Source organism: Vanessa cardui, chromosome 5 (genome assembly GCF_905220365.1).
Source record: "Vanessa cardui chromosome 5, ilVanCard2.1, whole genome shotgun sequence".
Classification (NCBI taxonomy): domain Eukaryota; kingdom Metazoa; phylum Arthropoda; class Insecta; order Lepidoptera; family Nymphalidae; genus Vanessa; species Vanessa cardui.
The window spans coordinates 7,940,225-7,967,329 of NC_061127.1; the positions used below are offsets into that span (position 1 = coordinate 7,940,225).

The window sequence follows — 27,105 nt, forward strand, 5'->3', positions numbered from 1 at the left end:
AGGTGCACGATGTACATGACATCATAATTGTATATAAGTAAATAAAATAAACGAAAAAACTAGAAACGAGACATTATAAAAATATTTTAAAAAGCTTGAGTCATAACACCTATGCATAAGCAGATCACAGGCTCTCAGCACTAGCTATGAGCCATATATACCATTTTTTGTAGTTAATTGTGTGCAGGCTTAATAAGACATGTGATACAGGTATCGTCGATTTAAACGGATTAGAATTGACGTCAACATATATTTTGAGTAAGGATCCTTATTTTTTTTCCTTTTATTTGTGTCAAAAAGGCACAGATTATTTCGCCAATGTCACGTGCGATAGAGAAGACACGATGGAGATTGATCGGTTCGGTCGAGAATCCTTATTTATGTCACATTTTTTTAATAACACTGACCTGGCAAATCCGAGAGTCGAGATATTTATCTAGATTCAAATTTATATTTGAAATTTACGTCTTCGGCGTCGGTCCAGGATTAGGTACTTATGTCATCTGTCTGTCGATATAGCACAATTAATGCAATGGATGGATCTCAACCGAAGGGTTTAAATCCGGCAAGCGTCACTGTATTTTTGTTTTCATAAATTCTGTTCCTAAGACGCTACCCGTCACTACAATAAGGGTATATACATGTTGGTTATGGTTTTTTCTTTTGTGCCAGAAAAATTAAAATTATCAGCTCTTCACTACTATAATAAGCATATATCATCTACCTACACAAACTTCGTGAAATACGTTGTTTTTTTGATGAAAAATGATTGCGGCTTTTAAAGAGTAACTTAAAAGATGTAAGCGTGCAGATGGCTGAAAGGATTTTTTTTTGTGATAGAAAAGAAACCCAATAACTTCAAACTCGACTGGATTCGTTTAGTACAGCCGTTGGCAACACGCGGCCCTCGAACATCTTATTTGCGGTCCGTGACTGTTTTGTAAAAAAGTTGACAAAAATGGCAGGTAACATTCAGGAAATAGCATCTCAAATGCAAACCTCAGACATTACACTAAAATTTGTGTAAAATCTGTTCTCTGTTTAGGTCGTCTGTAGTGTTAATTTCTTATTTTTCTAGCAATAAAGTTCCAAACCAAACAAACACATAAACATAATGTAAGTATTATGTGTACGAATTAAATTCTGTATATGACAATTAACTCGAATTAATTAAGGGCCTATAAGGTAAATTTCATGACTGCGGCCTGCATATAGTTTATTTTGCTACCTTATGGCCCTTGCCTACCAAGTGGTTGCCGACCGGTGGTTTAGTAGATTCCACCGTAACCAGGCATGTTCTACAAGCCCATAACAGCCAATCTGCGGACTTGTCAATCTGTGGATCAAAACTCTCAGTACTTGAAACTATGTATTTTAATGAGGAATGAAATTTTTAAGTCTTTATTTAGTCTATAACAGCCAAAGTATAAAAGTAAAAGACGTACACATGGCTCTGCTGTACTTTTGAAAGTTTTCCAATAAATCTTCAGTTTACTATCTCGTCGATAAAATAAGTATTTGTCAAGTTCCCATCTACTTTAGAGGCAATTTAACTGATTTAGAAGTTTTTAAACTTGAATCCGACATGAATTGAAAAGCCTGTCGGTCGTCGTCGCGTTTATTTTTGGCTTAATAATATTTTATATAATAGTCCTTTTGACCTTTAATATTTTACTATTTTAGTTTATTTTTTAAATAGTATACTTACGCTATACCTACTCTATCAATTACAAAATAGCAAGAATGCATTATATATGTACACTTATTTGTTAGAGTTTGTTTATTTATGCGTTTATATAACTATGTCATAAACAATATGGGCTATAATTTAATTGCGAAACGGTGAAAATGATTCCATGGCTTAGATGTAGATTTAAATTTGAACAACTTTAACTGTCAAGGTTAAAGTTTTGGTGTCAGATCGACAGTTTCGCAACGAACGATTTTTTTTGTTCCACCTAATATGGCAACGGTGATACGGTGTGTATATTCCTTCCTGAAATTGTTGTGAACAATATTTGAAAATAATATTTATATTCATTTACTAATTCAGCACATTCAGCTGAAAATACCTATTAATAATAAGGTAATAAATGAAATATATGTATTTTCTGTTAGGCAATAATTTCAACTTTCAATGCAGCTTATTAATATAATCAATTGTCAATAAGGATATCTATACTAAATCCGATTGCTTAATGTTGAAAAATAATCCTATCGTGTAATAATGACATAATTTTCACTTTATTTTTTTGAATAGTATCAGAAAATAAATAATGTTACTTCATCAATATTTTACTCATTATTTTGTAAACAAAATATTCCTCAAAATGTCAAGATTTTTTTTTGTTATAATATAAAGGTACCGAAAACCTTAAAAAGCAATGCAAAAATTAATTTTGCGGTTGAATCTTCTACGTTAACTCATTTTGTAGCTATATAAGGAATATGGCATAGTTCCCAGGGGAAAACTAAGCGGCCGCAAATTACGGTACAGCGTAAAATTTTAACAAAAATTACTGCGCCGTGGTTGGTTGTTATTGTTGAATGTCGGTATAGTGGTCATAATGATATTTAATTCATGTTTAAAGAAAGAACTTTAGATTTTAAGGTGAATTCTGAACTGATTTTAATTGTGTAAATTAATAATTTTTAATTATACTTTTATAATTTTATTAGAGTCTAAGTCTAGGGTTTTTAGATACGTGATCAGGTTATATCTAATTTGTATATATAATGAAATAATAAAGATATAAAATAACTGTTTTCGTGAAGGATTTTCCAACTTTTTTAACTATTTTAATTTTAAGCAGTTAACAGCGAACGGACCCATGATACACCGGGACAGTAAGAAATATTAAGTCCTAAAGCCTGCAATTACTCTGACATACTTATAATTTGAAGCGCAAAAATAATACAATTTGTAGCGTTATGACAACTAGAAGGTATTGACTGTCGCATTTATTATTAATTTTGTCGGATTTATTTCAATTTCGACGAGTTTTTATTTTCACTAGGTTTTGTAGCGTCACTATTCGTAACCCTCATCTCTGATACATTTATATACATGAATTAATTAATGTTTAGTATTTATGCAAGTACAAAGTTGAGTGTTATTAATTTAGTTACCATTCAACTATGTTTTAGTAATTTAAATATTACATATAAGCGTATTATATACGTTTATCTAAATAAAACATACTAAAATATATATTTTCCTTCAGCTGGACAAAAATATACATCGTAATTAAAATAAATTTGCTACTCTGAGCGTTAAAAGTTATAAAAAAGGATTTTTCTATAATGGAATTACAAAAGCTGTGATATGCAAACGGGCCAGCCAAGCTCCGGTGGATATTTTAATATATCTACGTGCTTGAAAGTCTGACTACGTTGTTCATAAAGGCCGTAAATTCTCATTATACTCACACTGCCCGCGGCAACCGTCAAACTATGCTAATTTAACATACACCTCCCATGAGCTCTACCTGCAGTACACTAGGATATATGAATAAGATGTTTTAAGGATTATATTAATAATAAGATAAATAAGTTTATCTTTTAAAAATGGAACATGTTCTGCGCCGTTGCGTATGCAAAATGAGGCAATTGTTAAGATATATATATTATTTTGTGTCATTATTGGAAACTAAAATAATTTGTTGAGCTCTCAGTACCGAAATACTACATAGAGAGAAACTAATTTCAACATTTAACAAGTATAACCCGCTCGAGCTTGAGTCAATATCGGACTCGTATTTTGTTGGTTTTCCGAATTTGTACTCAGAAACGAATTAAATATTCGATGTTTAAATTACATTGTGAAATTATTACGCTGAAAAAGGATTTTTTTTTTGTTCTAATTTTTCTTATGACGCGTGAACAAAGTAAATTTTGATTCATTTTTTTGTTTTTTTAAAGGAACCCAAAATTGTTGAATCAGTCTGCGACTTATAAATTTTTTTAATATTTTAAAAATATTATTTCGAAACCAGCTTTATTATACTAAATTTTGTCTTTATTGTGGACTATAGCAATTAGGATGTTGAATCAAATCACCACATCGATAAAAAATGTTTTATAATCTGTCAAGGCGTCTTGGTAGCATGCGAAAGCGATCCCGCGGAGCCTACCAAAGAGACAGAGAGGGTACCGCTGGTTTTTAGCGGGTATTCCGGTATACTAGGACACACTAGGCGTCTTCGGAACCCTACTAACCACCTCAGACTCCGTACCATCCACTAAAACTGGAAATCGCGTAAAACGTTTTTCCAGCGAGAAAAAAAGACCTTCAAGATTTATCCTAAACAATCAAACATAACAATAATGATTAAAAATATGGAATTTTCAATTTGATCAAAAACATTATTAGTCGTGAAATGGATGAAATTGATATTTCCTGTTTGTTATAAATAATAAATAAATGAAATGGTCGAACGTTTGAGTCAAATATAATTATAACTTTGCAGGAGGTTTCACCTAAATCACAGCTTGCTGATTTATATTTCACGCACCTCCCGAATTCAGCGGTTGGGAATGTCACGGTCGGGGACACTTATAATAAGTGAAATATGATAATGCATGAGTGATAAATTTTAATTTCTGTTTTTATTTTCAGTTCTATTTTTAAAATTATTTAGTCTTGCTCTTAACAATATCATTATAATGTATTGATTTACTGATATAGCAAGAGTCTTTTATAAATTTTATGTTTTATTTATTAAATCAGGGCCAGATTTATGGGAGGCATCTGCCCTTAGGCCTTCACCATAGAGATTCCGGCGAGTTAACAATTTAATATAAAAATATAATTATATTTAGTCAAATTCTAAAAATATGACTAGTGTTTTCAAAGTTATTGATATCAAAAGTTTTATTGACAGAAATGAAAATTTTCGAATTCATTTCTAAAAAAAAATGTAGGTTCCACCAACTCCACTCAACTATTTCACCAGGGCCTCCGGACCTTTACATCAAGTCCTGTGTCCAATTAAAGCAAGTTTTCTAAAATTCACCGCATCACATATCGCAATAATAATCGACTTATCAAAAATTTATTAAAAGTACTTCTTATGAAAAATGCTGCAGAACAAACTATGGCGTAATACCTACTTGTTTTAGTCGTACTACTTCAATTGGGCAGTCTCACGACTAACAAGCCATTTCTTCCAGCATTACTAATGTTAAAAATTGTATTATTTAATAATTTACTACATTAGAATGTAGGTAGGTACTCTGCGAATATGATTCTAAAATAGCTTTGATTACATCTAAATTAAAAGCTTTAAATATGATAATCGGATTACTCTAATGTTAAAACCTTTCTATGCAAATATTTTAAATGAGTAACATTAAATTTTGCAGCCTCAATATTCGAGTTTCATTTTCTAAAATGAAGCCTTTCAAATTCATGTAACGTTCGCACTTCTTAAATATTATCATGTTTCAAAATCATAAAAGTTGACTACTGTATTTAGTAGAAAGTAGAATTAGTCTGTGGTAATGAAAATATTATATCGTATCGTATATTGATTAATGACATTTTTACATTTATTATTCTATATTTTACATTTCGTAATACATATTTAATTAAATACTTGGTGGTAGGGCTTTGTGCAAGCCCGTCTGGGTAGGTACCACCCACTCATCAGGTATCACATGAGACATAGCATCTTAGTTCCCAAGGTTGGTTCCCAATGTACCGACATTGACGATGAAAGGAATTGTTAATATTTCTTACAGTGTCATCGTCTATGGTTGATGGTGACCACTTACCATCAGGTGGCCCATATGCTCGTCCGCAAACCTATACCATATAAAAAAAAATAACAATTGTATAATTCGAAACCGAAAATATAATCTGTTTATGTACTTCCCATTATTAATCCCACAACAAATTTAAATTCATTGATAATTTAATATTATATTCAATCAATCAATAACACTAACAAGTTGATGACGAAAACGAATACTAATTCTATAAATATGTATGTAAATATATTTTTAGGAAATCTTTAATTATGTTTTGAGATATATCATTAAGGTCTTAGCACCTAAAGGTATAAGATTTAGTATAATATATGTTAAGAGCCCAGTGGTTATATTACACCACAATTTTATTACACCGGGCAAGCACCACTTTATGTTTATAATGCGCTAACTTTTCCCCGGCCGATTTGCACGGCAAAAAGGGAGAAAGATCAAACGATACCCATCCACGGATATTTCAGCGTCAATTAGTCATAGTTTCAGATCGTTAGACACAAAGAAAAAAATATATACATTGAGATTACAGATTTTCTGTTCGTTGATGAAATAAAATATTGTGGAGGAAACTTGTATCTGTCCAATAAAATTCTGCCACATAATCCAAAAACTCCGATTGAATAGCATGATCGGATAATCACCAAACTTCCCCATGATATGAGCGAGTAAAGTATTTTGCCCAGCTGTGGGATGCAGAGACTTTAATTTTGTTTACCAAGGATATTGTTTAATAATATACTATGTAATACTATATTCTCTGTACGGATCCTCAACTTTGTCCAGATATATTTAGATGACTTTTTATAAATCTCTGATTTCGCTGAGTATTTGTCATTTCATATATGTAGGGAGATAAAATGGGCGAAGATGGAAATGGGTCGAGTATCTGTGAGATTAAAGTAGGTACACAACTACACATTTCTGGCTATCAACGGACCCAGCATTTCACTTCAAGATAGCAGACATACGTTATTGCGCTTTCTATTTGATTTGTATGCTCTTACATTTATTAAGATTCTTTTTGAAATATATATTTAAATTTTCGTTATATGTTCAAACGACATGATGACATTTTATTTTATTCGGATAGCACCCCGCAAGTTATAATTCGAATACCGAAATGTTTTAAATAACGTATACCAAAAATTTTATGTAATATGCTTCCATATTAGTTTGATATTGGTGCTTTTTCTGGAATTGTATGAATAAATCTGCCAGATTTCAATTTTGAAGGTTAAATGATGCTCTGACACAGTAACCTACTTTAAAGCTATGTTTTATGAAATGATCTTTTAGTCATATATTGTTGAGTACAATATTTTAAAATCATGCAATATTTACAGTGGATTTTTCGCTTCAAAATTACACATTTCATAAGAATAAACTGCCTAGTATTAAGATAAACAATGGGTAAATAATTTACCACCAGTCAGTCAATAACAGACCTGAGAACCACCAAGATATTCAGTACACCATGAACTAGGGTATGTTTTCTCGTCTTCAATTGATGAGTAAATAAGTTTGACCGATATTTTCCTTTTATTTGTTTCGCGTTCAAACTAAATCACCGTAATGGATTCGTTATTCTGAAAATCCTTAACGAGGTGGCTTATTCGGATAACTTATTATCATAATCATACAGCGAAATTCCAGCGGCACTATGCTGTTACTGTTCAAAATTGACACAACGAATATAAGTACAACACAACATAGATGTCGCATCGACAAAATTCGTAAAACCGATCACATCCGAATTGAGCACGCTATCCCAAATTATCAATATTCATTTCTCATGCAAATATGATCTTTACACAAACGTAATAACTTGTAGTATTATATGACCTAATATATTAGTCAATTTGACGCGTCGATTTACATGCACTTGCTTTCTCTGACGTGTGAATCTCTAGCGACGAATAGCGTCGAATGGCGCGATAGGGAGCTATTTCTATTGGTTGTGTAAATCGGCAGTAATCGGTTTTATTTTCATTCCATTGCATTTTCCGATGCTACATCTAATTTGTGTCGTACTATACTTATATCAAGAAATCAATTTAGAAACGTGTTATATCACTCAAGCTTATTACATATTTACTTGAGATAAAACATCAAAAACGATTGCTTATTCAGCTACCATTAGCATCGGTTGGCTCGAAGCTGACAAGTCAATAAATCATTTCTCTGCGTAGGCATTTCTTGTCGATTTCATTGAATAGCGATTTATTCGCGAGGCGCTTACTTGCCGCTTTTAAAGCGCCTAATGCGCCTGTGGGAAATAAAACTTCCTTGTAATCTTGGCGTGTTTTTACAGCATTATTGAATTTTAAGTCGTACACAGGGATTTCTTTTGAATCTGTTCTGTTTTCTTTGTTAAAATTCTGAATATATGTATTGTTTTAGCATTATTTGGTATTGTTATTATTAAGTCATTATAATATAAGTAATCAAATCATTTGTAGGTAGGTTATTGTATTAGATATACAACAGCTATGTTTTTATATGTTGATAGACACTAGAACTATATATTGTGTGTTTTCGTAAATAAATTAAACACTCGAAACTCCATCTGTCCTCGCATGAGTTACATAATTATTTAATTTATTTTATTCTTGTAACAGATTATACATCATAAGCATAACATATGCCTCCAGTAATATAAAAAGTATAAACTGTTAATTTAATTATCGTTATTAGAAATATACATAATATACTAAAAAATATTACAATAAGTCAGGTCGGCTCGACATTTCCGGTGATACTAAACATAAAAAATAAAAAAATATATACGTTGTCATGTGTCAAAATTTTCATTATTCTCTTAATAATATTATGATATCATTAATTGGTGTTTACAAAACAAAGGTAAAATCTAAATATGAACTCAGTTATATTATGATATGAAATGTTTAAAAAGGATTATTAATCTTTGGGGACGGATTCTTCATGTAGAGATCAATGTGGATATTTGTTACAAAGTCTCTCTATACAGAGAGTAAAGAGATGTATATTTGTGGAAACCAATGAGGTTTCGTCGGAAAATAAAATGTAAATTCAAACAAAATACTTTTTTGAAGGGACACGTATAATTGAACATTTTACTAAAACTCTATAAAAGCTTTTTCCGCCGATAAATATATGATACAACTGCCAATTTCCTTTTCGACTATGTCTTCAGCAATCTAAATATTCTAAAAGGCATAAATCAAAAAAACTTAGTATGCATAATGATACTGCACTACCATACGAATTGAAAAAAAAAGACAATATTACTCGGTGTAAGGAATCTGACATTACTTCATACACCCAAATATAATCAAGCATTTAAAAAGTATGGTTTGATAAATAAGCACACAATGCATACATACAGAGACTAAAAATATGAAACTAACTAATACTTTCAATGATGACTTATGAAATTACTTTTTATATCAATAGTTTACGAAATATTTTATATTTAATCAATATATGATAAATAAAAAGATCTTGAAGTCTTGGCAAGCGAAATACAAAGAGATGAAAATAGTTTAGCATGTTCTCGTATTTGCAAGACAATCTTGTGAACATTCGAACAATGCCGAGACAAATTGGTCTGACTAGAGAAGTATCAAACAAATTGCTACATAGATCTGCATCTCTGCATCTGCACCTTTGATAATGTCTCATGCATTTACTTTCTTGTAACTCAAACCGTTATTCTCCTTTTACGATACTATTATCCATAATAGTATATAGACTTTAGTAGAAGCATTTATATATGTACTTTATTTTTAAGACTTTAAATATTCAAAATGTATATAACTGCACAAATGTTGGTTTCAGTTATCTCAATACTTATTTATTGTACATCTCTCTTACCTTATACATTACAAGCGGTCGCCCGCGGCTTCGCCCGCGTAGATAACGGTTCATAATCAGTCTTCTAATATCCCTACTGCTGAGACACGGTCACATTTGAAGAATTACTGCAACCAGCGCTTGGATCTATTGTGACTCAAATTCGTGATCACAACACCTCAGCCAGACCAACATCAGCCACGAATCTGATGAGGTTCTTAGGGTCGGAGGCCATTATGCCCTCTAAGGACCGGAGTTAGAACATTTTATAGTTCTATCTTTTATAGTTTAGGCATCATACGGAAAAAATCAAGATATTTCAAGATATATCAAGTAGATTTTTTCCTTTTTTGTCCGAAAAACCCAAAATATCTTACGGAACCCTATTTTTTTTTTCAAAATAAAATTTAGCCTATGTTATGCGGGATTAATTTAGCTTTCGAATGGTGAAAGAATTTTTAAAATCGGTCCAGTAGTTTTTGAGCCTATTCATTACAACCAAACAAACAAAGTTTTCCTCTTTATAATATTAGTGTAGATTATACCCATGCCTAGGTAAATATTACAGTGCTCTTTTAAAAATTGAATATGTTAATACTGGCTGCCCGTCCTGAGTACGGGTCAATCCTATCCTTGAAATAAATCATACACCATTGGAGCACTACATACCGTCCAATCAAATTAATCCACCAACCCACTCATGCGCAAAAATAATTTTACCGGACTAACCATTTAGGACAAAGAATTTCCTGAATTTCCTCACACAAAGACGTATTAATGAAGACTTGATTTATGAATGCCATTTTTTAACGCTGAAGTAAATAACATAACGTTATCTATAATACATAGCACATGTACTCAATTATAGATTAAATCTCTTCATCCTACAACTAACGTGGAAACAACCCAGATTGCATAAGGAATCGGGGCTTGTATTGGATATGCATAGTTTGCGCTCGAATGCCACTCAGGTACCCCGGGGATACGAGGCGGAGAGGCGAGCCGCATTCAACATTTTGATATTTTGCCACTCTACTATGTGCGATCGAATTCTGTACGTAGTTACGGATAAGTAGCTTTTGTAAACTTAAGATTGAGTGAAAATAAATAAAATTATAAACATATAACCACACTGAACGTTATATATAGCGTTTATATTATATACGCTTTGTAAAGCACAGACGATTGGTCATGTGGATACTGAAATTTTAGAGTTCCTTCGAATTACCGTTGAATTTTCATATGCTTAATACAGCATCCACCAACCCGCATTGGCACAGCGTGGTGGAATATGTTCCACACCTTCTCCTCAAAGGGAGAGGAGGCCTTTAGCCCAGCAGTGGGAATTTACAGGCTGTTGTTGTTGTTGTTGTTGTAATACAGCATACACAATCGGCAACCGTCCGTGGAGGAAAACTCGACCGACTATTGTGAATAAGGACCATTCTTGTGGCATATAAGGCATATTGTTAATTATTGTTCGTTAATTCACTTTCGTGCATCATTGATTTTTTTTTGGCAGGTGCGTTAATATTTCTGACAAAGTAGACAATAGTTACAATGTGATAGTTATTGGGTTCCTCTTCTGGGAGCATCTCTCCCTGTGAGGAGAAACTTGAAGCTAATTCTACCAATTGGGATTTTCGGATGCATGTGACAGAATTTCATTTAAATTAAATACATATAGGTTTTCGTATACGAGGCGAATTATAAACACGAATTAAGTGGTGAAAATTCAGTGGCGATTTCCGGATTTGAACCCGCAATCAGCGGTTATGCACGCCTTCTAACAACTGGGCCATATCAGCTCTTTCAAAAATGTATATTTTTGTTCTTTTGTCAACAATAATTGTCGCGCGAAATGTTCAACCCGTTTCTTTGTCATTATTATAACTTCCCGCGACGACAAAACGTTACGAAAAAACTTAAAATTCGGAAACAAAAAGCGTTAAATAATTAAAAACAGTCCCATAGTAAAAGTACCATGCGTCATAATCATCTAGTATTATAGTTAAAGCATTATAATTTAGCAGTATTCTATGAACACAGAATTATCAAGGTAATGCATGTCTTTCATACGTTCCAAATAATATTTAGCCGCAAGTACCGATAGATTTTAAATATTTCATGTAATTAAAGTGATTTACGAATATCAATTAATTTACTTTGAGCAAGGAAAGGATTAATAGCGTCTCACTTTCACATAGTGTACACTAGCTTTAGTCGCAATAAATATCTTGCAATTTGGATCTAATTTTATTCATTTATAAGTGTATTCTGGAGAATAATTGCATGTTTAAAATATTCGAATTTTAAGTGCTAATTAGAATCTGATACCCGCGACTGCATCAAAGATTAAAAAAAAACACATAATTTCTGTATTTTGATGAGTATTATTTTGAAAAATATATCATTTATATCAAAATTAATTACAATCGGGTCAAGCCCAGTTCCAGTTTCCAGTTTTTAACGAACCATCTTTGTACATTAATAATAGATCGTTTTTGAATTACGAGTAATACACAACCATAGTCGTAAGTTTTTACATCACATAACTACTTGAGCTTTCGCAAATTACGAAACGTTTTTATTTGGGGTGCTTTTGCATTACCTCGTAGACCATTCTACCATTCTACTTGAAACGGATTTTTTGCACTTATTAACCAAGCATCAAATTTTTTAATTTAAGTAAAAATATATTTGCCATATATATTAATAAATGCTTACAGAATGATTATTTTTCTATTTACGTTTTAGAAGTATCATTTTTCGCTTATTGATAGTAAAACATCTTATATCATTTTGTACACAAGATAACATACTCAACAGGTTTTTTGTAACAATGATTGCTTTACAATGGCATTTTATTATTTGATACGGCCTGAAGGCGATCGTGTTATTTCCCCGGGGCGTTATATTGACTATAAAGCACTGTGGTTTGTAGAAACTAACATACATACATTTCGTAATAGTTTAATGTACTTTAACATTGAAAATTTTCGAACTTCTGTCGGTGTAAAAATGTACGCATGGTTTCACAAAAGAATTATTAAATCTGTGATTAACAAGTTTATATTTGTTCCTTGAATTAATAGCACGAACGTCATAATTCGAAAACAAATAGGTACTGCACTTTACGAACACTTTCATCTCGTGCTAGATGATGAAAGTGATTGACCTATATGTGCAGGATGAAAACCAATGTATCCACAAACTCACATAGGAACAAAACAAAAGTAGATACTTTAGCCAGTGGTGAGTAACTTACAACCTTTAAGAACATATATAGAATTAATAAATATTCATTAATAAGTGACAGTCAATAAAATAACCAATATAATCCCTTATATTTACTACTATACTACTATTAGTAGTAATAATGATAGACCATTTTATAAAATGCGCAAATAGCTCCTCTCTGTACCCGAAATATTAAATGATGCTTTTCGATTTGAAAAGTTAATATAACCTTACAAAATTTTTAAAGCAGACATCATTTTGTAACTTAAAAGGAGAAAGTTCTCAATCGATCTGTATACCAATTCTTTTTAATTATGATTGCTTTGAATTTTTTTAATTATTTAAATAATTGTTTTCTGTTGGGTTAAATACACGTCATCTAAATTTCATTGTATTGGTGATGGTGATTGATAAGTTTTAATTTATTATGGAAAACCCATCTCTTGCCTTTTATTGACATCCACTTTATAAATGCAATTAAAAAGGTTAATATTATTATAATAACATTAATTACAAATATAAAACAATTTTGCAAAAAACTCATAAATATTATCGTTAAAACATTAATGCAACATTATACTGCAGATTTTATTAAGCCGTACAGATTTTCATTTCGCAACAGAAAACTGTAGCCGAAATTGTTTTACAATATAATTACAGAGAGCCATTGTTCTGAAATACCGCCGTGCTTCGATTTACATTTAGAATGGCCCAATTTGTGCGGATTCGCTACTTCATTTGTTTTCATTTCAACATTAAATCCGTTGGAATACTATTGTTTTATTGCACACGAATGAAAATTCAAAATTAATTACCAATACATTTTTCGTTGAAAAATGTTGATAAATGCCAGTATTCGTGAACAAATGCATTGTAATAATGAAGCTATTATGAATAGGTCTTTGTTTTACGAATCCAACTTTAACAATTGCATTTAAAAGTAAGTTTAATATTTTAAATGTATGTATGAAAAGAAGTAGCTAATTTTTATTCTTTTAATTATTTGTTGCAAGTTGGTATCGCGTGAAATTCTACCATATGCACCAGTCTGTATTGGGACCGCATGGAAAATTAAACAAGCCTTCTACTAAAAAAATAAGTAGAGTCCTAACAGTGGCATTAGCAGGTTTTTTCTGGATTGTATTTTTATTTCTTTCATATAATTTCACATAATTAGTAGGATTTTTTTTTTTAAATTTACCCCCAATGTTTTGAAAACCATTTTATCGAGCATAAATTGTTAACATCGGTGTGAGTTACAGTTAAACCTTTTTCTGGTCGAAACTTCTGACCCATACAGAATAAATACTTAAGACAGATTGCAAAAGATCAAAGAGGTAATAACTAATGTGAATTTGTTAAGTAATGTTGTAATTATGGTAGCAACGGTTTGTCGTTCGGTTTCTTTTATTTTCAATAGAAATAACTCAAATATGTTTCACTAAAGATCTTTATTTGTTCTTATATTACAATTAACATTATGTACATCATAATAATTACATATATTGTTACAATGGTTAGTAGCAACAATAGATATGATACATGAAACTTATCTATCTTAGATCTGCACTGATAATTTATTTGTTATCTATTCAATCAATGAGTAAAACGGTTCCGTCACGTATCCATATTTATTATTAAATTTTGCTATTGTTATAATAGAAAATACTTGAAAAATTCGAATTGTGGGAAACATTAAAAATTTTGTATCTTGTTATATGAAAGAAGTTCAAAGATAATAAAAATACCTATATCTAATAATACTATACGTGACAGGTAGCCGATTTAAATAAGGAATAATAATTAATGATTCATTATTATTAGTAGACTTCTAACGAATTTCATCAATCATTTCACGCTATGATTCATTCATTCATTTCTCAGTATGACGCTACATTTTTTACCCAACATTCAAACAATAATAAACAATTTTTTTTATTATATTTTATCGTTAAATCGTTATAAGTTATTAATTTATCATTTGGTATTTCTCGATTTGTCGAAAATTTCAGCTTCAGAAATGACAACCTTAAAGCTAGCTGACAGTTGAGTGTTGCCAGCTTCGAATTCGTTACAAGCCTAATTATAATTTAATTAAGGATTGTCATGTGCTCATCGTTATAATATTTACAATTCGATTAAAACAGCTATCCTCTTAAAATCTATTTAAATATTAATAGCTTGTTACAAAGAAGATAAATTTAGATAAAAGCTGAAAATACATATTAAATGAATATTACAAATGAGATACAAACAAATTCTCGACCCAAATACATAGCGAGGTTTCTCCGCATATCAGAGCATGTAACAGTAAATATTACAATTGAAATATAATTAACAAATATTATACGTGTATTAAACAACCATTGGCACTATATATTTAACATGTTTGTATGTTGTACATTACGGTGAAGCTTTTGGTTTGATTATCCAACTAATATTATTCGTATATACACGGCACATTTTGCTAACCTAATATCAAGCAAATCAAAACCTAGTCATCAGTGCATTTTATTTACATTATATAACTTATCTACATAAGGTACTTTAATCCACTTCAATTCAAACAAAATACAGACAAATGAATGTATCGTACATTGTCGATACCACAAAATTATCGTTTATAAGGCTTTGTTTTAGTCAACGGGAAATACGATCTCCCCAAAGTGCATTTGATTTATTTACGATTCGAGATTAATCGAATTGGAAATAGTATTCATGTAGAGAATTGTATTATTCATTCGTTCAGTTAAATAGTGTTTTAATTTCATACAATATCGTACAATACATTCATATATTTGCATAAGACACAATTATAACACATAATATATTCACTTATATATGGTATTAAGGGCATAAATCACGTCTCACAAATAGCACTCCAAGTATCACTATAAACCAAGCACATTGGTTCAATCATTACGCTTCATAGAAGTCCACTGGTTTGTTATAAATGTGCTAAAATGTCGATTTCGGAGGGCGGTTGCGTCTGCATGTGCGTTTCGTTTAGTGCTGCAGAGCCGGACACCGTCACTATAACAGGCTGAGCTTCTGTGTGGACGATAGTCACGAGGTGTTCGTCCGGATCCTTCTCCTGTTCTGTAGGCTTAGGTAAGGCTTCTATCGTATCGTCGGCGTATTTTAGGTCGAGGGGAGTGAGAGTGGGAAGCGCGTCTGTCACCGTGACCGGCGGGTCCGCACGGGGAGCGCGGTATGATGGCGGTCCGCTGTATTCGGAGCCACACCACGCCGCTCCTGTTGACCCTCTATTAAAAAAAAGAAAGGTTTAAAACACCATAGTTTAAAATGAACGTGACATAATTATTTTCACTTTCTGATTTGGTTGGTGGTTAAGGATTTGAACCAGCTTGGACCCATATTTTTGTCCTTATAATTATCCTTTGCAAATTTTATTTTTTTGGTCGCACCGAAGATTTAAATCTAAAACGTAATTAGTGTTCCAATTTATGAGATTAAAATAATGAAATTCGAAAAGTTTAATCTTGATTTGTTAGCTAACGAGTGTATCGATTAACGATTAGCGCAGTACCTGACTAGACTGGCTGAGTTGGATCTGTATGTAGGTGGCGGGGACACCGCTGGCGCACTTCTGTCGAGGAGAAGTAACCTGGAAACAAACGTTTAACTACTTCAGAACTAGACTTGTGTAACATTCGACAGTCACGAAGCAATTGTTATCTGTAGTTTGAATATTTCAAGGAGCTGAGAATTCAATTTAAGTTCCGTAACTATTGAATGACGTGGACTTTGTACAAAGAAAAGGGAATATGGTCTGGAATCATGATCATGATTTAAATTCATGTTGTTAGAAATAACACGTTATGGTATTCATATTGCTTTTTGCTTTAGAGGTATTATTTTGCTTGATTGACTTGAATAAATTAAAACTACTGACTAAAGCCATGTCAATTTATTTATTTACAATAAATTACTAGTTATATATTATCTAGGTATTATACATACAAGTTTTATTGCATCTTTAAGATTTGTCGCTAAATCAGATTCTATCAATCTTTGATGAGTCTCAATAAATGCTATGCTAACTGAACCTGCGGCATTACCGCGCGAAACCCATTATTTTACACCCTCAAGGGGTTATATAAAAAAGTAGCCTGTGTACGCGGTTTAAGCGTAAATAGTTAGACGACATATTTACTTTCGCATTTATTTTACTAGTATAGATGCAGAAAGGGTTACTGGTAACATAAAAAAGGGCAATATAATGTAAACATAAGTTAAAATAAATTATATAATGACATTTTGGATTAAATTCGATTTAGTTATAATCCGAGTCGAGATGGCCCAGTGGTTAGAACGCGTGCATCTTAACCGATGACTGCGGGTTCAAACCCAGGAGGCAAGCACCGCTGTTTCATGTGCTTAATTTGTCTTTATAATTCATCTCGTGCTCAGCGGTGAAGGAAAACATCGTGAGGAAACCTGCATGTGACAAATTTCATAGAAATTCTGCCACATGTGTATACCACCAATCCGCATTGGAACAGCGTGGTGGAATATGTTCCAAACCTTCTCCTCAAAGGGAGAGGAGGCCTTTAGCCCAGCAGTGGGATTTTACAGGCTGTTGTTGTTGTATAATCCGAAGGTAACTCAAATTACCTGAGTCTATACTCTTGCATAGATGCTTGGTAGGTGGGCGGTGGAGGCCTATAATGAAACTCCGGATACAACATGGCCGCGTAAGGATGGTGCGGGCGAGCGTAGCTCGGTGGAAGGCGGGACACTAAGCGACGACACGATGCCCGCCGGAGCCCCAACAAGGCGCAGGGAGCGTCCCGAGCGCCCAATCGCCACGCTAAACCAGCCGCTGTCACTAGCACGACACCGATGCCTGAAAATAAACAGTTATATTTACTTACAGATCTCAAGAATTTGATAGAAACTGAGTATTTATATTCCACTTAACAAAGGACTGGACTCTTGAAGATATTAAAAAGTATTTGTCGTATTGATGATATCCTCTATTGTATGTGGACGAAATTAATTACTAATTGTGTATTTCAAAACTCAACACTGATTGGTCAATTTTTGTTGTGTCAAGTTAATTATTAATGGATACTTTTACGTATTTGATCTGTTTTATTTATCCAAAAACCCGATCAATTACAGCGTTAATAATGCAGGAAGTACAACAAATACGTCTTAACACTTTTACAATGTATATACAATTGTAAATAAAAAAAATCAATATTTGTACTCATATAATAATATATTTAACTTATATAATTATAAAGTAATATGTGTTCTATTTTATGCATAAAACTAGAAAGTTTGTACTAACAAGTAGGTAAGGAAAATGTGTTGATAAACCTAATGAAAAGAATAATGCAACTCATATTTACATTGACATATTCTGTTAACAGATCTAACGCACAAAGGCGATGGGAGTACGTAAGCGACTATTTAGATAATTATTTTCGAACTCGTGATCACGGACAATACGTTCCGCTTTGATCTCCCGCGCTAATGGCTCGCACCTGTGCTATTGAAGTTCATAGAGAAAAGCAGCATTACCTTTGTAAAAGGCCTTTATCGGGTCCGGGCAGTGTTGCAACAACGCTTTCGGTCATGGTAAGTATTTGATAATTTTTCGTAGGAAGATTTATCATTTATCCTATTGTGATAACGTTTTCTTCGTATGGTTGTCTTTCAAGGTAAAGGTTCCATGAAGACTATGACTACGCATGCGAGGCCGAAGCTTGTTCATTAGATTGAGTAATAATAAAATAGTATTTAGAAGTTTAAATATTAGTTTCAACGATTCCAGTACAAATGGTGTAACGAATATTCGGTTAGTTCGTTAATCTCCGGCACAGACTCCATGTTGATGTGTGAAGTTCACTGAGTGACGCGTACAAATTGCTCTAGCGTCAAAACAATAGATCGCTTGCCTGTAACAACATCATTTGTCCCCAACGCTAATGAAAATCCAATTAATTCAGCTCCAAAACTCATTCGAAGTTTAATTGAAAACTTCGCCCGATGAAGGGCGGAGGCGACTTCGTGAATGATGTAATGAGGTTTTGGCCAGAGTTGTTATTGTCATATGCAGAGCGAATATCCAATGAGTCTCCCCGGATTGTTTCACGGTTAATTACAGCCATTTGTTAGCGGTGTCGCTTTGAACCTAAATTTTATTAAAACTCGAACGCTTACGGACAACTGTCGGCGGCTGTATTTATAGCCACTCTTATTTAGTTTGCCCATACTATAACGGACAGTTTAAATTTGATCGTTCCTAAAAAGAATAAAAATTGTGGCTCGATCGTTCAGTGAACTGTTCAGCGATCAAACGAGTTGATAAGCAAAAAAAAAAACTTGATTGATAAAGTTAACCACGCTGTAATTTTCTGCCTTTATTTTATTTAAAATGTGTTCGGTTTCAAATTCAATAAAGTCTTTATCATTATTTAACTTTCGTTTATAAAACTACGCTGACCGTTTTTTTGTTATAAAATACATTTTTTTACGAAACTTGTACTAAATAATACTGAGTATTTGTTCCACACATCATATAGTTAACGAACCATATTAGTTTTTATAATGCGTAATAATTATGAATTGTGTTCGAGGTTTACGCGAATTACTTTTTGCTGTGGGCTATTAGCAAAAAGTACCAGGATACCATAAAAATCAGGTATTAATTCAAGTATTAGCCAAGTATTACCAAATCTTTCGATTCTTCTTCACTTAATTACTCCTATTTTTGAAATAAATCATTATTATTTAATGTAAAGTTTATTTTATAAAATAACATCCCTGCTGACCACATCTCTTAGTGGAGGAACTATTAATAGGCTAATGTTAATAAACCGTATTTTACTTTGTATTAGCTTAAGGTATAAGCATCTCTATTAAAATTACCCCTAATAGTTTGCAAGAGTCCACTACTGTGACGTGTATGAGATTCCACATCTTCTCACCTTAATGGAAAAGGTACCATTGATTTTTCTGTACATTCTTCAACTATAAAAAACAAGATACAGTTGGTTAAACATTTGCTTAAAGTCATCGATACTTAACCTAACACCATTAATAGCAAATGTCCGAGCATCCATAACACAAAATCGTAATATCTTCGTTTACATTGCATGCCAATACAAATTCATTACATGCCATTGCTGTTTGGCGGTAGAATATTGATTGTGACGTGGATTGTGATCGGTATTTATAAATATCAACAGCCTTTCATATTCCTCAGTAACATCAAGCAAAGTAGATCCTAAGATTAGGTTGTTTAAATAAACGAACCAACCTTTCCAATTTATAAATTAGTTTGATATTTTGAGGAAAGGCTTAGTGTCAGGAAGTACGGAATTGTGTGCTTACCTATCATAAGTAATAGTAATGTGAGTGGTGCTCTTGGATGCGGCCTCAGTGCTCCCAACACAGCACCGGCGGCCACAAGACAGGCGCCAACAACACCGAGGAACAAGACGCATAGTCTAAGTGGGGGTCGACCGCAACACGACTTGGGAGCATTGCCCTCCCCCTCTGAACACGCATATGCTGCCCCTCTTCCTGATCTGTAATAAAAAGAAAATTGTGGTAAAGTTATTGCTGAATGTATATGTACATTTGTAACGATCTGTATAAAATATAATTTTTGTACAAATATTGTATCAAACTCTTGTTCAAAATGAATAAAAACGAAAACAAGAGTTCAAATAAAGCTGGTACATTTTTTATTCGTTCATATAAACTAGGCTTAACGTTTTTAAAAATGAAAGCATTCGCTTCCAATATATGTGAGTTTACATATAAAATTATTTATTTATTTGCAATTTTGTGTGTAAAAAAGATAAATAGTTAATTTGATTTAGGAAACTGTATAGGTCTTCAAAGTCTGTGATAACCAGCTTAAACAATAGATCGCATTACGTATGTACCCGACTTTCATGCATGATATAGGGCTTGTCTCCTAAATCCCATTTAACCCAGTACATCACTATTAATCAGATTTCAAACCATCTGAGTTATGTCCACCGTATGATTGGAACTTCAATGTAAAAGTTTCATTTTCATTTCCGTGGTGGACTTTTATTACAGATGTGGAGTTTTTAGTTGAAAGAAAAATAATTAATAATAAAAGTATAGTAAGTAACCATTATGTGCGTTTAATTTAGATCTAAGAAGTTGGGACGTGACAATTTATAAAATAATAATAATAACGGAGTTGATTACGATAATTAAAAAAAAAAAACAAGAAACCCAGTTGGTAATATTATCACAAAAAAAAATACAAATATTATTAACAACAATTTATTGTTTTCAACAGCTGACTCATGATTTCTGTCTCTTTTTAGGGGGAAGGTATTGACGCTTACATCACGCATGATCCGATACGGGTTGCTGGGTAATCATTTTGACAGAATGTCATCCGACATGACATTAAATTTTATGAAGAGGTAAACTAATTATAAACACAAAAAAATCTTAGTTATCTGTGGTTCTGAGAATATTTCAAGAAGACCGTGAAACAGACAGACCATGAGAAAGAATAGGTTTATTTTTTTACGTTCGTTCATGAGTCAAGTTCAAAATTGGTACTTGAAAAAGTTTTAACCAATTAAAAATACAACGTCTTTTGACCGCTTTTATGGTATGGTATGATTTTAATATCGTCCTTATTTTTCTTTCTTTTCACTGACTTAAAAAGCTTCTTAATTTAAAAAGTGATGCAACAAAAAGTATTAGACGAAAGAGTTCTTTATTCTGTTGTATTATTCAAAAATGCGTTAATGAATGAGTAACAGACACGAATGAATACAATTGTGAATATATTCAAGAGATTTAACAGCGTATAGTGATTGGCCGGAGATACGGCTGAATGCACCGGGGTTTATCGACCTATATCATTTGACCCTTTTAATACGAGAACCCTCATAATGTTAATTGCTTACGAAGATTACTAATACAAAAACCTTTTGTTTGTGTCACGTATGATTTCTATTAGTCTTTGTGAATGACATTTATGGATCACACTGAAATAAATAGTCAATAGATTATTTCTGTCACATCATAATGAATGGATTACTTTTAACCATTCGTACATCGTTGCTTTTGAAATATGTTTTATCATATACATATATTGTTTAGTACAGTTGACTGTCTCGTTGATCTATTGAATATAAAACTGCTGAGAAAAATATAAATTTGACAGTCCACCAGAAGTATGTATAAGTAAGATTTATACCTTCTCCATTGTACGTGACATTGGCGAAATAATCTGTGCCCTCTTGGCACAAACAAAAGCCAATAAAAAAAAATTATATCCAATCCAAAGTCCAAAAGTCTATAAGATGGTATTTGTTTCATTTCCCTACGTCTGTTTATGTTTTTAAAAGTGGCCTATTTGTCTTATAAATAGAACGTTTTATCTTTTTTATTGTAAAATTCCTTACAGTATTATTTTGTACTAGCTGTGCGCGTACCTTGTACGCGTTTGAATTTAACATTTAACAAAAAATATATATTATTGTAGCCTAAGTTACTCCTTATTATATCAGTTATATGCCAGTGAAAGTCCTGTCAAAAACGGTCCAGTCGTGCCAAAGATTAGCAGGAACAAACAGACCGACAGACAGAAATTGTAAAAAATGTTATTTTGGTGTATGTACCGTGTACATACATGTGCATTGAATTACAAAGAGCTATTTTAATATCACAAACAGACAATCCAATTTTATTATATGTATAGATAATAAATTGTTGAATAAGCTTTAGTGACAGCATTACGTAATGGTCAGATGGCACCATATGTTGTGTTCGAATTGAAAGTGAAAATCGGATGAGTCATTTTTTTTATGCTCATGATAGTTTCGGTCACGCGATCCTTAAAAGAGCTCCATTCTCTAATAAAATTTACTCATAGGGGTGTTACATTCGTAAAATATATATTATAAATTCGTTACTGAAGACCCGCCCCAGCTTTGCACTTTGGGTAAAATACTGATAATGAATATACTACAAAAGATGTGTTTATTTACGACATCTAATTTTTGAAGTTTCTAATGTATTTCTTTTCGACTCACTTTATCTATTAAAAAAAAAAACACATAACAATCCGTTGCGCAATTTTAAAGACTTACACACACATAACAGACAGCGGTAAGCTACTTTGTTCTATACTAAGTGATTATAATGAGGAGAATATTGATGCGAAAAAAGATCATTTAGAATTTTATAAATGAATATAACAAAAAGTTATTCTTGTAGCTCAAGTTACTCTTTATTACATCAGTTTTCTGCCCGTGAAAGTCTCGTCAAAATCGGTTGAGCCGTTCCAGAGATAAGCCGGAACAAACAGACAAACATTAAAAAAATGATAGTTTGTGCGTACCGTGTACGCATTACTTAGTTAGTTGGTATTTAGTAAAAGGCGGTTATACAATATAAAAATAGATACTCAAGACGATTCAGCTATTTGCAGTTCTTTCTAGAAATTTCTCGAAATATTTCGTTTCTCGTTTTTCAATCTAATCTAATAATGTAAGGTCTTATAGCCATTGCAAGCTCCGACGTTCGTTAATCGTCGTAATAGCGCTCGAAATAATTTCTGTACTAACAATCGCGGCTGTTAACACAACCGGGTCTGGTTTATTGTTTATGGATGTATTCCTGAACTTTCGATACAGAATATCGAAGTGGAATCTAGGTTTTTATTTGTTTACAAATATTTTACCTATGAATGATATCCAGGCGGTCATTTGTTAAACAATGCTGTCTCCTTCTTACGAATGATGATCCTTGATGACAGATAGAGATAAATTAATGTTTAACTATTCATCTTCAATAACATTAATAAATTTACTACGTTACTAAATCTTTCTCTGATTTACTTTTTTTTGTTTATATATTGATGTAGGCTATTATTTAACATTTTACAATGTCTTAAATTAAACTGTAAATCTAATACGTTTTTTAAACAAATAAAAGTTATAAACGATAAATTCAAAGATTTCAAAACGGTAAATTTATAGAAATCGCACGATTCAATAATCTGAAATTTATCTCTCCGCTAACTTAGTTCAATATGATTCAATATTAGGAACATTATGCAAATTCGAAACAATTTAAAGCCTGGATATTGTTCCAAAGTATCTGGCTTAAGGCATACCCGGACTTAGACGATACTAGCTCACTGCTTAAGTCCGCTGGTAACGTTATGTGCATACTAAGCCTACACATATGTTATGCGGTAGACCGTAAAATTTACGATGTTAATAGGGACTGGAGGGTTAATTATCTGATTTATGAGTTTATTACCACACTTGCGCACGCGTCGTTATGACCCTCCCTGACATTGAATATTTAATTACCTCTTTCGTTAATAATGTTTAATATGGTTTATGTAATTCAGCTGAGGTTTTGGAATGTGTTCGTGTGATATTAGCACTGAGTAAGACAAAATTAAACTATTTATACAACTAAAGCTGAAAAAATAATACAGAAACTCCCTTATAAGAACATATCTTAAGTGAGTGAAATTGGGGCTGAAATTTTGTAAATAAATTCGTCATTTCTGTTTGAAATGTGGAAATCGTATTTCTGTATATGTTAATAAGTTAAATCTTTTTTATAATTCGTCAGCTAAAAGGGTGATACTTAATTATTTTTAGGGAATTCCTTTGTTTTGTTATTTAAAGTATGAAAATTGCTATTCAGATTTAAATGTTAAAGATAGTCGATATAGCGTTTTTGAAATTTCATCCTTTGATAAGTGAAATCAGAGGTGAGAGTTAGCCTTTTTTCACCCCATAAGTAGATATAAAAATTGATATGTGTTTGTAAGTAAAAGCCCAACATAACAGCTTCGTCCGGCATACTGATAGTATCTACATACTTTATATTTCATTCTTTGTCTGATTATATCAAAGTGTATATCTTTTTCTTATAACTACTGAACCGTTTTTTCTCTCAACTCTAAAAACAGTATCGTAATAGTACGCAAAACGTTGAATGCGAACAATACATGTTTGGCTTAAAGAGGGTAATTTCTCAACGGAATCCCCTGTTCGTGTTCATCCAGACAGACAGACACGCTCCATCAACCACGGAACCAATAAAACCATAATCATTGATAATATATCCTTTGTCGATCGAGAAAATTTATATATTTATCCTCCGCATTGTTCTCTAATGTTATGCATTCGAGAGTTTTCCTAAATAGCGATCTGTAGGGTTATGTAGGAGATTGACTTTAAATCAAACTCCTCGTTGATTAAAAACTTTTTGGTGCTGTCACTTTTGAATCACCAAAAAGTTTTTAGCTATTGGGCAATTTTTCAATATAAGGAAGAAAATAAAGATTAAATAAAGTTATAACTTTAAATATGTATTGTTCACATTCAACGTTTTGTGTATAAGGCTTTTAGAGTTGAGAGAAAAAACGCTGTAGCTCAGTAATATAAGAAAAATTGTAAAATCAGAAATAATCATAAATATAAAGAAAACTTTTAGTATTCTTCAATTGATGAAATATTTTTATATTCGCCTGAGACCTGAGTGTTTAAGAATTAAAAAGTGATTTCCATAAAAATAATCGACGTGAGTGTATACTTTATTCCTATTTCTTCTTCTCTTTGTTTATTTGTTATTGTTAGTACGATTAAAATACCCTTTGTATTGTAATGAATTGTAGAAGAAACTCAGAAATTAATTATGATAGAAACTTTATCTTTTTACCATTTGTAAAATTTGGTAACAAATAAATGAACACATGTAATTCGTCTTATTATATTTAAAACGTTACTAACTTAAACATATTATGAAGTAATTGCAAGTTTTCGATTAACAATAAAAAAGAACATTGCTTTATTTCTTTTTTTACGTGTAGTAAAATGAAAACGAACATCTGTACAACGTTTTTATTCCCATGAGAGTATGACATTTCATACTAGCGAGTGGCGGTGAGCGGCGAGTTTTCACTACACGCTAATTATACCTTCGAGGGCTCAGGAGTATCCGTGAGCTTCATCGAATATAATAATATTAATGCTTACATGCACGAGCCACGTATTTAAAAAAAAAAGAAACAAATTTATAAACGTCATAAACTTAATAATTGATTATCAATTGTTACTTTGTCAATCGTTGAATATATGCCTTTCATTAATCTATTATGTATGTAATCTATACTAATATTATAAATGCACAAGAGGCTGTATGTTACTATTTCACGGCCAAACTGTTGAACCTATTTTGATGAAATTTGATATAAACTTAGTTTGAGCTCGAAGAAAGGATAGCCTTTTTATATGTCTACTACCTGACGACGAACTAAATGCCGTGGATGCTTATTAGTCATATATATTTAACCTAATGACATATTCAACTTATTTTAATTTATTATTGTATCCAATACTTATTTATTAATTGAGGAATTTATTTACCGTTTAATCAAATTAAGTGATAAAATAACTTAATTTTATCAAATAACTGACGTTTAAAATGAAAAGCTCAACCTTTTCGAATGGTGAAATGGAATGGAAATGCAAGATAGTGTGTTCTTCCATTTAAATGCAATAGACGTTAAACCTTGAAATCCATTTCATTAATAGTTCGTGCATGAAATATATACTCGTACTGTCAACGTCTTGTAAATCTAATCTAAAAGCGCCGTCAGCGCTGTGCTTAAGCTCCTTTCGCTGTACGTATAGCGCTTTTGATGCGCTACTTCGCTGTTGTTATTTGATCATTCTGTCGCCTTAAATTGCGTGCGTATGTGTTTGAACTGGAGACGATCTATCTTAATCGTTATTTAATCGTTTCCTCTTCCTGGTTTTTGTTCTGAATGCTACGAATGCCAGTATCTATACAATAAATGTTATTATAATCAGACATAGCATGATCTGTTACTAAGTGTAACTAACTCGTATATAAGCAGCTCAATCAAACTTGAATTAAAAAATAATGGAAAAACATCCCGCCTTTTTATATTTACTTATTATCTTCGCGAGTCGTATTTTATATTCTGAAACAAGGATTAACAAAAGAATAATAATCTCGAATTGTCAACAAATAGAGAATAATTTTGTACAACATTATTACATTATGTTTTCCATATTAGAAGCCTTGTAATCTTTTCCCCCGCGCTCCAACAAATGTAGCAAATTTGTACGAGTAATATGTCCAATATACGTTTTGCCTGAAACGTAGGATGACAAGACTATGACAATATCACGTTGAAATCCCCAGGAAATAAATTGGGACCCTCGATAAGCG

The 27,105-nt window shown here is 32.1% G+C and overlaps 1 protein-coding gene across 1 annotated transcript in view; it reads right to left on the minus strand.

Annotated features, from left to right (window-relative positions):
* Positions 1–14,272: 14,272 nt before the first annotated feature.
* The window catches only part of LOC124529744, an 85,902-nt gene continuing 73,069 nt past the window's right edge, over positions 14,273–27,105 (minus strand). The window contains exons 2-5 of the mRNA XM_047103646.1: positions 20,209–20,405; positions 17,479–17,710; positions 16,391–16,468; positions 14,273–16,106 (exon numbers count right to left, since the gene is read on the minus strand). Of these exons, the coding sequence (XP_046959602.1) occupies positions 15,788–16,106; positions 16,391–16,468; positions 17,479–17,710; positions 20,209–20,405 (826 nt within the window). The 3' untranslated portion in view covers positions 14,273–15,787. The remainder of the gene's footprint in view (positions 16,107–16,390; positions 16,469–17,478; positions 17,711–20,208; positions 20,406–27,105) is intronic.